Source organism: Rhinopithecus bieti, unplaced genomic scaffold (genome assembly GCF_001698545.2).
Source record: "Rhinopithecus bieti isolate Rb0 unplaced genomic scaffold, ASM169854v2 scaffold_15133, whole genome shotgun sequence".
In the NCBI taxonomy this organism is placed as follows: Eukaryota; Metazoa; Chordata; class Mammalia; order Primates; family Cercopithecidae; genus Rhinopithecus; species Rhinopithecus bieti.
The window spans coordinates 2086668-2101375 of record NW_016808815.1 but is presented as its reverse complement, the minus strand read 5'-3'; the positions used below and the strand labels follow the sequence as shown (position 1 = coordinate 2101375).

At 41.2% G+C, this 14708-nt stretch overlaps 1 protein-coding gene across 1 annotated transcript in view; it reads right to left on the bottom strand.

Annotated features, from left to right (window-relative positions):
* Positions 1 to 741: 741 nt before the first annotated feature.
* The window catches only part of UTP20 (UTP20 small subunit processome component), a 109336-nt gene continuing 95369 nt past the window's right edge, over positions 742 to 14708 (bottom strand). The window contains 11 exon segments of the mRNA XM_017887242.1: positions 742 to 1367; positions 1603 to 1748; positions 3682 to 3808; positions 4039 to 4311; positions 6137 to 6208; positions 7793 to 7980; positions 11563 to 11695; positions 12742 to 12873; positions 13613 to 13795; positions 13910 to 13979; positions 14415 to 14494. Coding sequence (XP_017742731.1) covers positions 1212 to 1367; positions 1603 to 1748; positions 3682 to 3808; positions 4039 to 4311; positions 6137 to 6208; positions 7793 to 7980; positions 11563 to 11695; positions 12742 to 12873; positions 13613 to 13795; positions 13910 to 13979; positions 14415 to 14494 — 1560 coding nt within the window. The 3' untranslated portion in view covers positions 742 to 1211.

Sequence of the window (14708 nt, the reverse complement as noted above, 5' to 3'; positions counted from 1 at the left end):
CTCAATGTAATGACTACTTGCCAAGCAGTCCATAATACTTAAAAAAAAAAAATGGCACAGCCATATCAGCTAACAGTGTTTAAGGACCATTTATGTTTCTCCTTTTGTGCCATGTTCATTTCTCTCTTTTGCCACTTTCCACTAGATTGTCTGTGTGGATTCATCAGTATTCACTGTATGTCCTGGTACTACTAATTGTTTAACAGTATGTGTTGTGTGCCATGTCCCAGTTTGTGTCTTTTCCTAAGTAGAAGTTCTTAATGAAGTAGGATTTACTACACATTCTCTCTATAGATAGTTTTGTGTCTTACTTTTGATATTCAAAGGGGCAAGCCCCTCATCCTGTTCTACTTTTGTAAGAGTGTCATGGTTATTCTCGGCTTACTATCTTCCATATAAATTTTAGAATCAGCTTGTTGGGTTAACGTGAAGAACTCTTGGGATTTTGCTTAGATACACACTTAACCAAAGGGATCAACTTGGGACAAAGCATTTTGTGGTCCTGAATCTTCCTAGCTATGAACATGGTTATAGTTCTCTATTTGTGCAGATCTTTCTTACTGCCTTTTCCTAAAATTTTAGAATGTACTATATAGCAGTATTTGCAAATCTTTTGTCTGATTATTGCTAACTTCTACATTTTTTCTTGCTATTTAAAATTTATCTTTTATTTACAAATTATATTTTAAACTCTTTGGTGTCACATGCTTTTTAGACAGTGAAGACCCAGTAGTAGTATAAAGTGTTTTATTTATTTAAAAAATATGAGCATGATTACATTAAACTATATATTATACAACCTATCCAAAATTTAACTTAAATTAAAACCTGGTTGGGCACGGTGGCTCACACCTGTAATCCCAGCACTTTGGGACGCCAAGGCAGGTGGCTCAGTTGAGCCCAGGTGTTCAAGACCAGCCTGGCCAACATGGCGAAATCCTGTTTCTACAAAAAATACAAAAAATTTGCCGGGCATGGTGGTGTGTGTCTGGGGGGCACAGCTACTTGGGAGGCTGAGGTGACAGGATCACTTGAACCCAGGTGGAGGCTGTGGTGAGCTGTGATTTCGTCACTGCACTCCACCCTGGGTGACAGAGTGAGACCTTGTCTTGAAAAAAAAAAAAAAAAAAGGAACCCCCCACCAGCCTGCTGTAATTTCAGACTAGAAGAATATTCCAGAAAGTTCATGCTTGTATCAGCACAGGGAGACATTACTCCACCATTGCTAAATCTTTCAGGCTGTGGCTTTTTTGTCTCTTGGCCTTATAGCCTGGACGCAGGAACTCTATCTTTCTCTTCTTTGCTTCACTTTTATTTTTGTGTTTCTTCATTTTTTTCTTGGCAGCAATATCAGGATTAGTTACAAACTGGAAAAGATAATAGAAATTTTGTATTACTTTTAAAGTAAATATTAAACCAATAAGAATCAAATACAGAAATAAATGTAAAAAACACATGCTCATTAAAGAAAGTCTGAAGCCCCAGCTATAAATTCCCCAACCGCTCAAACCCTTGATCCTCCCTGAGTGTGTGACACAAACATGCACACTTAGTAGTTATCAAGTCCAGTGAACATGCCATATTTTCAAAGAGCAAACTTACCTCCAGGGCCTTCCTCTTTTTCCGGAGTGCCCTTTTCTCATTAGCCTGTTTCTGTACAGAGGCAAAGGCTAATGAGAAGCTCTCAAGTCCAACCAGCTTTTTGAGTAATTCTATGATTTCCTGGGATAGATTCTTCAGCAAAGGATCTAATCACACACAAAGAGTAATGATCAGAGTAAAGACAGTAGGAAAGGACACATTTGAACATCAACAAAATCAACGAAATCAAACAAAATCAACAATATGTACAACATTTATATCCAGCTATTGATCTGGCAAGAAACCAAAAACAACAAAAATAATTTAAACTCTTGCAGCATTATCACCATTACTTCAACATTAAACACCGATATAAAACTAGCCTCTGTGTTCCTGGGATGGGGAAACCAGCAATGCTAGACACAGCACTCCAGCCACCACCTCACCCAGGATGCAACAAGAAATCAGAGAACGTGAGGCCCACTTCCCAGCGGAAACCTAGCCCTGAAGACATTAAAGTAACTTGGGACCTTGACAGAAACGTTTTGAATTCCCTCTGTTTACCTGCTGAGCTCTTGCAGATGGGGGGCAAAGTAAGAGATTCCCTCTCTAATCCATGATGGGTCACAGAGGCTTAGCTCTGCCCACAGTAACTTTTTTTTGGGGGGGTGCGGGGGATGTCAAAGCCTCCTTTGTGCAGTTGACAAAAAAGCTGTTATCTCCTACCCCTCTCTGCCACTCACCCCCAATTTCAATTTCACGGGAGTTCAGGACATCTGTTCTAGATCACAAGCTTCTTGAAAACTTTCCTGCTGTTGAATCCCTAGTGCCTCGCAGATATTAGGTACTCATTAAATGTTGGCTGACATGAACCAAAGTACACCTGAACCTGATTTTGTCAGCAGCCTCAACCTTTACCATTGCTTTTTCCTTTCGAAGAGTGAGGAAACTCTCTCAAGGTTGTAGGACTACAAAAGCTCTTGCTTTGACATTTGCTTCATTTGTTTTATTTTAAACTCTGAACATTCACTTTACCTCCTCTCCTTCCAGCCCCAATTCCCTCTTTACCTGTTATTACCAACAATTACAATAAGTGAGGGAAATGTATCAGGCAAGGAAAAAGAAGAAATGTTAAAATGATATTTTAAAACTATTTCATATAAAAATGATAATACTTATATTTTTGCCTTATAATTTTTTTTTTTTTTTTTTTTTTTTTTTTTTTTTTTTTTTTGAGACAGTGTCTCACTCTGTTGCCCAGGCAGGAGTGCAGTGGTGCAATCACGGCTCACTGAAGCCTTGACCTCACAGCCTCAAGAGATCCTCCCACCTCAGCCTCCTGAGTAGCTGCAATTACAGGTGCACACTACCATACCCAGCTAATTTTTGTATCTTTTGTAGAGATGGGGTTTTGCCATGTTGCCCAGGCTGGTCTTGAACTTCTGGGCTCAACTGATCCTCCCACCTTGGCTTCCCAAAGTGCGGGATTACAGGCGTGAGCCACTATGCCCAGCCCACAATTTTTAAGATGAGAATATAATGACATTTTATTGTTCATTATTATTCATTGTGCTATGAGGTTTAAAACCACCCTGAACCATAGTTTTCTTTGACTATTTAATCTATGTTAAGGATAAAGCATCATCTTTTATGTGAGAAACATTCTTTCTGGGACAGCAGAAAGCATAGAGAAGAGGGCAATCAAATATAATACAAATATGCCTATTTGTTTGCTAATTATCTTGATACCTCATAAGTTTTCTTTTTAAAAATAAACTCTGGCTGGGTACGGTAGCTCACTTCTGTAGTCTCAACACTTCGGGAGGCTGAGGTTGGAAGACTGCTTGAGGCCAGGAGTTTGAGACCAAGACCAGCCTGGCATAACATAGTGAGACCACTATTCATCTCTCTCTCTTTTTAATTTATGTGTGTGTGTATATATAAAATATAAACATATATAAGTATATAATATATAATTTAAAATATATACAAATAAAATAAATCTCTGGCAGGGAGGGAGGACAGAAAGGAAGAAGGAAACATTTAGGAGAGAAGTTAGAAATCCTGCAAAAGGCAGGAGAACAGACGAGGCAGGGTTACCTTGCTCTGAGTAGGTGCTGTTCAGTTCTCGAAACAAAGGAGCTATGATCATTGGGAGATACGGCTTTACCTTGTCTATCCCAAGATCCATTGCTACAGCGCCAAGGAACTTAAAGATGCATGTTCTCTGAAAATACAGATCATTTTTTTTCATTTGAAATATTTATCTTTAGCACTCAATCATAGACACAGCATTAATTTAGAAAACAGGGCTCAGTCTATTTTGGGACAGATGCTATTGCTGCAGTTTAGGGTTCAAAGGTAAAGTTTCTAGGGACTTAGGAGGATCACTAATACCATTAAAATACTTTTTAAAGAGAAATGACTACTCTCAGTCATTCTGTGCATTCATCGCACCTTTAAGGGGTTTCTCGGCGAATAAGCAGCTTCCAGTTTTGCGATCCGGGACAGCTTCTGGATCAACCACAGCAGCGTGGCCGGTCTGCCAAGCTCTTCCTTCACCTCTTCCTTCTCTTCTCCGTCAGACTCTGCCTTCTCATCTGCATAGGCCACGCCATCTCCTAAAGCTGCTTGTTCTTCCAGGTCTTCTTTTATCTTACTTTGCTTATCCTCACAATAAGGTTCCAGTAAATACAAGACTCTGGCTACGAACAACAAATTCTTAACAACCTTTTAAAAAAACGGGGTGGGGGAAGACATTGGACATTGATTTTGAAATAAATAAGGCTTAGTAGAGCATAAGCTAAAATAGGTATTCTACAATTAGAAAACAAAAACAATCAGGTATTACAACTATTTAACAACTATTAAATGATGATGGCTCCATTTTTAGATCGTGCATTTTTTTTTTTTTTTAAAAGACAGAGTCTTATTGGCCACCCAGGCTGAGGGCAATGGCGCAATCTCCGCTCACTGTGACCTCCCCCTCCCAGGTTTAAGTGATTCTCGTGCCTCAGCCTCCCGAGTAGCTGGGATTACAGGCATGCGCCACCATGCCCGGCTAATTTTTGTATTTTTAGTAGAGATGGGGTTTCCCCATGTTGGCCAGGCTGGTCTCAAATTCCTGACCTTAGGTGAACCGCCCGCCTCGGGCTCCCAAAGTGCTGGGATTACAGGTGTGAGCCACTGCACCTGGTCTAGATCATTCTTAAGTTCTCCCTCATAGGGCATCCAAACCTATTTCCATGTAACTTTGATCTATGTGGACTAGTTCTACCCTTTAAAGTCACAAAGAATAAGTAAACAATTTCCTTCCAGGCCCTCCATTTACATTTTTTGTTTTGTTTTGTTTTTTGGGTATTTTCTGAGACAGTCTCACTTTGTCACCCAGGCTGGAGTGCCGTGGTGCAATCTCGGCTCAATGAAACCTCTGCCTCTGGGTTCAAGCGATTTTCATGCCTCAGCCACCCCAGCAACCGGGACTACAGGCCGCCACACTCAGCTCATTTTTGTATTTTTAGTAGAGACAGGGTTTTGCTATGTTGGCCAGGCTGGTCTTGAACTCCTGGCCTCAAGAGATCTGCTCATCTCGGCCTCCCAAAGTGCTAATGTTACAGGTGTAAGTCACCACGCCAGCCTCATTTTACATTTTTAATGACAGCTTTCACCTCTACCTCCATTAAATTCCTTCAACCATTCTACATAGAAATAACTATTTCTCTCTCTTTCTCTCTCTTTTTTTTGATATGGAGTCTAGCTCTGTTGCCAGGCTAAAGTGCAGTGTGGAGATTTCAGCTTACTGCAACCTCTGCCTCCCCAGTTCAAGAGATTCTCCTGTCTCAGCCTCCCGTGTAGCTGGGACTACAGGCATGTGTCACCATGCCCAGCTAATTTTTGTCTTTTTAGTAGAGATGAGGTTTCACCATGTTGGCCAAGATGGTATTGAACGCCTGGCCTCAAGTGATCCACTTGCCTCAACCTCCCAAAGTGCTGGGATTACAGGCATGAGTCATCGCACCCAGACCCCTATTTGGGAATTTTAAATGGAGCAAAGAGTAATCCCAACACAGACCCAGAGTTGACAAGACATATGTGTATTTGAACATATATATGAGTGTATGTCTGTATCTCATCTAATCCCCCAAGCATTAAGATAGGTTCAAAACAAAACAAAATAACAAATGTAAGCCTATTCCTAGACTGCTGATAGAATAGGCCCCTTCTTTCTTTTTGAGACAGACTCTCGCTCTGTCACCTAGGCTGGAGTGCAGTGGCGTGATGTTGGCTTACTGCAACCTCTGCCTCCCACGTTCAAGCAATTCTCCCTGCCTCAGCCTCCTGAGTAGCTGGGATTACAAGCGCCTGCCACCATGCCTGGCTAATTTTTTTGTATTTTTAGTAGAGATGGGGATTCGCCATGTTGGCCAGGCTCATCTCGAACTCCCGACCTCAGGGGATCTGGCCGCCTAGGCCTCCCAAAGTGCTGGGATTACAGGTTTGGGCCACGGTGCCCAGCTGGCCCCTTCTTTTAAACTAGGAGAACTACAATTCTTACCTGTTCTCCTAGAGACTGATCCAAGAATTTGGAATGCAATTGATGGCAAGAGGCGAGAGAGATACTTTTCATCTGTGAAAAGAAAATGGACATTGGTAGACAAGACAGACACAGGACATTTCTGATTGTTTTTAAAAAACTAAACATAATAACTGTAATACAACTAATGTACTGGATTTTCCTCTGAATGACCACCTGTATAGATTTGGAGAGGAAAGGTTCACGACCAGAAATTGTGTAACTGTTCCCTTCTACCTGCCCTAAGCATTTCATCCTAAATAAATGGGATAGTTTCACATTCTGGCGAGAAACAGGTAATAATCCTCTACATTTTTTTTTTTTTTTTTTAAGAGTCTCAATCTGTGGCCTGGGCCGGACTACAGTGGAGTGATCTTGGCTCACTGCAACCTCCGTCTCCTGGGTTCAAGCAATCCTCCTGCCTCAGCCTCCCAAGTAGCTGGGATTACAGGGGTCTACCACCGCACTTGGCTAATTTTTTGTATTTTTAGTAGAGATGGGGTTTCGCCATGTTGGCCAGGCTGGTCTCGAACTCCTGACCTCAGGTGATCCACCCACCTCGGCCTCTCAAAGTGCTGGGATTACAGATGTGAGCCACTGCGTCCGGCCAATCCTCTACCTTTCTAGTAGAGCACTTTGCAACAGTCAATATTTTTTTCTTCCTCTTTTCTTCCCTTCTACCCTCCAGTCATTCAATATTTATGGGGTTCCACTATGAGTGAGAAATTGTGCTAGGACCTAGGAAACCAGAGACACATATATCATGGCCCCTAACATTTTCTTTTCTTTCTTTTTTTGGGATAGGATCTCGGTCTTGCCCATGCTGGAGTGCAGTGGCATGATCACAGCCTACTGTAACCTTGACCTCCCCAGGCTCAGGTGATCCCCCTGTGTCAGCCTCCCAGGTAGCTAGGACTACAGGCATACACCACCATGCCCAGCTAATTTTTGTATTTTTTGTAGTGATAGGTTTTCGCCATGTTGCCCAGGCTAGTCTCAAACTCCTGAGCTCAAGTGATCTGCTCACCTTAGCCTCCCAAAGTGCTGGGATGACAGATGTGAGTCACCATGCCTGGCTTGGCCCCTGACATTTTCATGAACGTGATCTCATTTACATCATCAACAAGGTTATTAGGAGGCAAGACAGACAGTATTAATCTTATTTTCCAATGCTGATAAAGAACTTAAACATTAGCTGGGCGTGGTGGCACGCGCTTGTAATCCCAGGTACTTGGGAGGCTGAGGCAGAAGAATCCCTTGAATTCGGGAGGCGGAGGCTGCAGTGACCCGAGATCACACCACTGCACTCCAGCCTGGGTGACAGAGTGAGACTCCATCTCAGAAAAGAAAAAAACAAAAACAAACAAACAAAAAAACCTAAACATATCATGGAGGATGGGCATGCTACATAAGCAAATTAAAAGTCTAACTACACTAATGGTCTAAAAATTATCTTTGAAAAAACCCTGGCCTTGAGAGTGACCCCTCTCCAGTGACTAACATTCCTATTGATTTACCTGTACAACAAATTGTTGGTTGGAAGAGTTTCTCTCAAGGGCTGGCCCAAAGATAGTTACATGAACCAGAAGGAACATCTTACAGTCACGAGGGAAAGAAAAGGTTTGACAGAAACCTTACCTTTTGGTCAAGGTCACTGGCCAGGAACTTGATTGCTACAGGTTCTGGGAGGTTTCTTTTAGTCTTTTTGGTATTCCATTTTTGAATAAGCTCCTCTGGCTGGCAAGAGGCAAAGAGTAATCCAAAAATCTGGGCTGCTGTGAGCCACACCCAGTTGTGTGGATGTCTCAGGTGAGAATGCACATGACCTAAGGGAACCAAAAAGCATTCGTGGATGTCACATGGCCTTCCTGATTGTTTAGAGGTAAATGCGATGAAGTGAAGCATTTACAGAGTATTATGTGTTTGGAGTGGGGAACCAAATATGAACAAAATAGGCCAGTGGCTGGGAAGTGGGGGCAGGAGATGAAAAGAGATTGGTTAATGTGCACAAAAATAGAATTAGATAGAAGGAATACGTTTCGTGTTAGACAGCACAGTAGGGTGACTACGGTTAACACTGGTATATTGCACATTTCAAAATAGCTGGAAGATTTGAAATGTTCCCAACACAAAAAGATAATAAATGTTCAAGGGGAAGGATATTCTCGTTACCCCAACTGGATCACTGGACATTGTATGCATGTATCAAAATATCATAGATACCCCATAAGTAGGTATAATTATGCATCAATTTAGAAAAAGACAGATAGTTCTTGCTTCCCAGAAGCCCACAGAAGCTAGAGAGAAGTGAGGTGGAAGAGGCACTGGAAACGACTAGAAAACCAACTCCTAGAGTGGTTAAATGACTCTAATGGGGTACAAACAGACCAGTTTCATAAGAACTAGTTTCAGAGTCAAGGGAGATAAGATGACATTAACAGTTACATTTTCTTTTTTTTTTTTTAATTTTTCTGAGACAGGGTTTCACTCCCATCGCCCAGGCTGGAGTGCAGTGGTATACTCTTGGCTCACTACAACCTCTGCCTCCTGGGTTCAAGCAATGCCCCTGCCTCAGCCTCCTGAGTAACTATTACTCAGGCACTCACCACCACACCCAGCTAATTTTTGTATTTTTAGTAGAGACAGGGTTTCATCATGTTGGCCAGGCTGGTATTAAACTCCTTAAGCGATCCACCTGCCTCAGCCTTCCAAAGGGCTGGGATTACGGTTGTGAGCCACCGCGCCTAGCCAACAGTTATATTTTCTAAAGTAATGTAAGTATGTATATAGGTATAGGCTTGTTTCTAATCAGTAGAATTGGCGGCTCCAAGTAGCTGCCTGTAAAGCTATCATCTACTTACTGAAAGTTTTCCATATGCCAGGACAGGGCTAATTGTGTTACATGTATTATCTTGTAACAATTCTGTGATGTTGGAATTATAATTTCTATCTTATAGATGAAGAAACAAGCGTTCCAGAGAGGCTGCATGACATGCTAAGCTATAACAGGCAGAGCCAGGCCTGGGCCCCAGCTTGATCTGACCTTCAAACTCTTAATTCTTCAGTATTTTTGGCTACATGGCCATTCTCCATACACCATACTCAGAAAGTATTTTTTGTAGAGATGGGGTTTTGCCATGTTGCCCATGCTGGTCTCGAACTCCTGAGCTCAAGCAATCTGCAAGCCTCACCCTCCCAAAGTGCTGGGATGACAGGCATGAGCCACCATGCTCAGCCCAGACCCTAACGTTTTTCATGAACATGATCTCATTTAACCATCAACAAAGTTCTCAGGAGGCAGCACAGACAGTATTAATCTTATTTTCCAATGCTTATAAAGAACTTAAACACATAATGGAAGATGGGCATGCTAAATAAGCAAATTAAAAGTCTGACTACACTAATGGTCTAAAAATTATCTTCGAAAAAACATTGGCCTTGAGTGTGACCCCTCTCCAGTGACCACCACTCCACTGAGCCCCAAACTTCCCCTTCCCTGCTGTATCTCCCCTCCGTGTAAAGTAAAAAGTAAAGAAAAAAAGTTTTAGGCTAGATGCATACCTCATACCTAGTTGGGAGGCTGAGGCAGTTGGATCACGAGGTCAAGAGATGGAGACCATCCTGGCCAACATGGTGAAACCCTGTCTCTACTAAAAATACAAAAATTAGCTGGGTGTGGTGGCACGCGCCTGCAGTCCCAGCTACTCAGGAGGCTAAGGCAGGAGAATCGCTTGAACCTGGGAGGCAGAGGTTGCAGTGAGCTGAGATCGCACCACTGCACTCCAGCCTGGCGACAGAGCAAGACTCCGTCTCAAAAAAAAAAAAAGTTTTATAATGTGGGTGTTGGGGAACAGGATGGATTAACCATGTCATATCTCAGTTTTAGTCTTTGCTGCTATATTTCATAGACATATTTTTACTTTTGATCTATATGAATCTCTGTAATAACCGGGCCATGTTGCAATGAAGCCACACCTGAGTAGGTAATAATCGGGCCATGTTGCAATGAAGCCACACCTGAGTAGGTCATACGGTAACCTTGTTATTTCTCACAAAATCTGAGTTCTGGCTCTTAAACCAGGTGAATATTTTACTTCATTTAACAACAGACCACATAAGTCGTGGTCCTGGCCAGGCGCAGTGGCTCACGCCTGTAATCCCAGCACTTTGGGAGGCCGAGGAGGGTGGATCACCTGAGGTCAGGAGTTCAAGACCAGCCTGGCCAATATGGTGAAACCCCATCTCTATAAAAATACAAAAATTAGCCGGGTGTGGTAGCATGTGCCTGTAATCCCAGCTACTTGGGAGGCTAAGGCAGAAGAATCACTTGAGCCTGGGAGGCAGAGGAGGTTGTAGTGGGCCGAGATTGTGCCATCGCACTCAGTCTGGGTGACAGAGCGAGACTCTGTCTCGAAAAAAAAAAAAAAAAAAAAAGAAGTGGTTCCATAAGATTATAAAACAGTTTGGCACTACTCATTTAAAAAAAAATACACACTGTATTTTTACTGTACCCTTTCTATGTTTGGCTACATTTAGATACACAAAGACCCTGTGTTACAAATGCCTACAGTATTCAGTACAGTACATACATGCTGCACAGGTTTTTAGCAATAGTTAGCAATAGGATGGACCACATAGTCTAAGGGTGTAATAGGCTATACCATCTAGATTTGTCTAAGAATACTGTTAGGAAGTTCAAACAACAAAATCGCATAACGACATATTTCTCAGAACGTATCTCTATTGTTAGGTGATGCACAACTGTGTTGACAACTTGTGAAATCATTTAGTAAATAATGGCATATGTATATAATGGACTACTATACAGCTATTTAAAAAGATATCTACTAGGTGTGTTATAGATAGTAATATGCTTACTTAGGTGCAAACAGGATATCAAAGTTTATATGGAACTAAGCAACCTCTCAAAAAAAACCCTATGCCTATTGAACAAAAGAAAGACTGGATGGAAATATTGACCACAAGTGCATACATCAAAACAATACATTGTACACCATAAATATATAGTTTTTACTTCTCAGTTGTACCTGAGGGAAAATAAATAAATAGGAAAAAAAGAGACACATATCTGAAATTATTAACTACCAAACAGGACTTTGAGAATTTTTTCCTTTCCTTTTATTTCCCCAGAATAAATATTCTTTTACAAATGAAAGGTATTACTTATGAAATCATAGATATGGTTTTTTTTTCTTTTTTTTCCAGAAGGGAACATTTTCACTGTAATCACTCTGAAATAACCTTTTAAGTTTTTTCTCATGGACTCTTTTCCTGACATTGTATACTTTCTGAAGTATTCATATTCGAATTTCTCAAATCTACTTTCAATAATTCTATGACAACAAATGTATTTGTTTTTAGATTTAAATAAAAAAGGAAATACTTACTCCAGATGTTACTCAAAGTCTTAGCGGGTTTGGTAAACTGAATAATATTACATTCCTTGATAAGTTTAGTTATCAGTGTAAGAAAACTAAACAGAAGGCGATCTGCAGCTTTTTCTTCAGTTTCTTCCATGATCTAAAAACAAGACAGATGTAAATCAATATAAACAACAATCTGAAAGTATCTGATGGACATTTTTACTCCAGCATGTAAATCCACCCGTTTCAGAACCTCCCTTGGCACTCCTGACATTGTGGGCCAGATGATCCTTTGCTGTGGGGGCTGCCATGGGCACTGTAGGATGTTACCAGCATCCCAACTCCTCTATGTTCTAGACGCCAGTAGCAGCTCCACCTCCACCCTCGAGTTGTGACAATCAAAAATGTTCCCAGACATTGCCAAATGTCACCTGGGGGGGCAAAATCGCCCGAGCTGAGAACCTTTGATCTTCATATACCATGAAGATACTTTAATCTCCCAACTGCCCCTTTTTTTTTTGAGTCAGGGTCTTGCTCTGTTAGCCAGGCTGGAGTATAATCGCACGGTCCTCCTGCCTCACCCTCCTGAAAAGGTGGAATTACAGGCATGCGCTACCATGCCTGGCTATAGCGCTCATTTTAAAAAGTTCCAACTACGCTGAATTTTTGCTTTTATGATAAAGGACACTGTTTGAACACAAATATTTAATCGGTTAGCTATAAATAGATATAGCTATAAACATAAATATTTAACCTATAAGCTAATATCTAATCTGTGTTTTTTTTTTTTTTTTTTTTTTTTTTTTTTTGAGACGGAGCTCGCTCTTTGTTGCCCAGGCTTGGAAGTTGCAGTGGCCGGATCTCAGCTCCACTGCAAGCTCCCGGCCTCCCGGGGTCACAAGCCATTCTCCTGCCTCAGCCTTTCCCCCGAGTAGCTGGGACCTACAGCGCCGCCCATCTCGCCCGGCTAATTTTTTGTATTTTTTTAAGTGGGAGACGGGGTTTCACTGTTGTTAGCCAGGATGGATTCTCGACCTCCCTGAACCTTTGATGATCCACCCGCCTCGGCCTCCCCAAAGTGCGTGGGATTACAGGGCTTTGAGCCACCACGGCCCGGGCTGCTATAATATCTAATCTGTTAGCTACATCACCACAAGTAAAACTGTAAGTTAGAAAAGTTGTATTCCCTAGCAAATTACTTACATCTTTAAAGTTTTCAGGATCAATTTCCTTTTCAATCACAGGAAGGACAGTTCCAAGTCTTTTCTCAAAATCAACTCCTTCGCTTTCCACAAACAAGCCACAGATCAGGGCCGCAAGCTGTCTATTTAAGCGCTACCAAAAATAAACCACAAGACAATGTCAAGAGAACTTGGGAGGCCTTTTCTGAAACTGTAAAATAAAGGTGGGCATTATTTTGTCCTCAACATTCAGAGACAATAAACATTTCTTTCTGATGCCAGAAATCAGTAAATTATGGGCTTTGATGGCCAATATACAAGATGTGGGGAAATTTTTACACTCAAGAATAACGTTTTAAAAAGAGGCATTATTATTATCCACTGAGTACTTTAGCAGTTTTTTTTTCCATTTTAAATTAAAAGGAAATGGAAAGAAGTCTCTTGCCCACCCCACATTAAGTGGGTATGCAACAAGTTCCTCATCAACACAGGGCATATGTTGTTTATGTTTCACAAAGACGGGCCAACAATGATGGTGGGAGAGGTACCAAGTGGATAAAAGGATAAAAATTACATTTCAGAAATCGAATATGTAAAATTGGAAACAAAGGTATTCATCATTAGGAGCTGGTCAAGTAATTTATGATACATTCATGTAGTGGAATACCTTCCTAACAATAACATAGTATGAACACAGGTGATTTTTATGTTACTTTCTATAACTTCTTACACTTTGGGGAACTTTAAGAATATACTATTTGCATAATCAGACAAAAATAACACTATGTGGGGAAAAAAAACCAATTCAACAGTGTATAACATATATTCTTACTTAAACTATGATCCCCAAAGCTAAGACTTGTCACTGAACTATGACTAAAAGCAATGCACACCTTTTTTGCTCCAAACCAAGTGGTAACCATATCAAACAGCCAGTCTTTTTTCTCGAGGCTGATTTTACCAAGTAGGGACTTGATTGTCATGGATGCCATCTTTTTGCACGTGGCAGAGTCATCATTGATCGTCATTAGACAAAGAGGGATAAAGAACATTCCACAGTTCTCATGGAGCAGCCCCTAAAAGAAAAGAGGCACGTGTGAGCACTCCGAACGGAATTCCTACAGATGCTCTAGCAAAGGGGGACTGAGGACTTCCAGGGGTCACGGGGCTTATCTCTGGGGTCACAGTACCTGAGGGAATGTGTCAAAGAGATAGGCGATCATTTCCAAGGTGGACTCTCTCCCGGTCTCGTGTTCGTAACTAGAGGAAGGACATTAGGTGGATTTGTTAGTATCTTCTAAATTTACCAATAATTATTTAAAAATGTAAAACGTTGTATCAAGGTGTCAGTTTACTTCTTTAAAAAATGGAAAATGTTCTGTTTCCCTACTTTTAATGCTTGTATATCTCCATTAAGCTACCATTGTGCAGTTTTAAATGCAATTGTGTCAGATTTCAACTTTCTCCTAAGTGGACTCTTAGGACAATCAACAGTTAAACTAGATTGAAAAGCAACTCAGAGAAAGGCTATGTGAAGCCAAGCACAATGTCTGATTACGGAGTTAATGAGTCATATAACAATATGCTCAGATAATGCACCATTATGCTTAGGCCTCGTCCTTTTTAAGACAGCACCATGTTAAAGAGAAAGAAGAAACTACCCTCCGCCCGTGTGTAGTTAATAGCTAAGCTTACTTCAGTTGAGCGAGCATGAATTCCAAGTTTGGTCTCAATTTGTCACCCAGGGGATAGTCAAGAATATATTTCAGAAAAACCTAGGAACAAAAGTCACACAGATGATTATCTGGATCTCGTCTCCAGTATTCCTGTTTCCTAAGCTGCTTTCTGGAACTCATTGGTAGGTTATAAAAACTTTCAAGAATGGCAATCAATCAGGCTTTCCAATGGACTCCAGCTAAATCTGCCTATAAAGTCAATAGCAGCTGTGACCTTTCATTTCTCCCACCATTTATCTGGTCCTGCCCTATG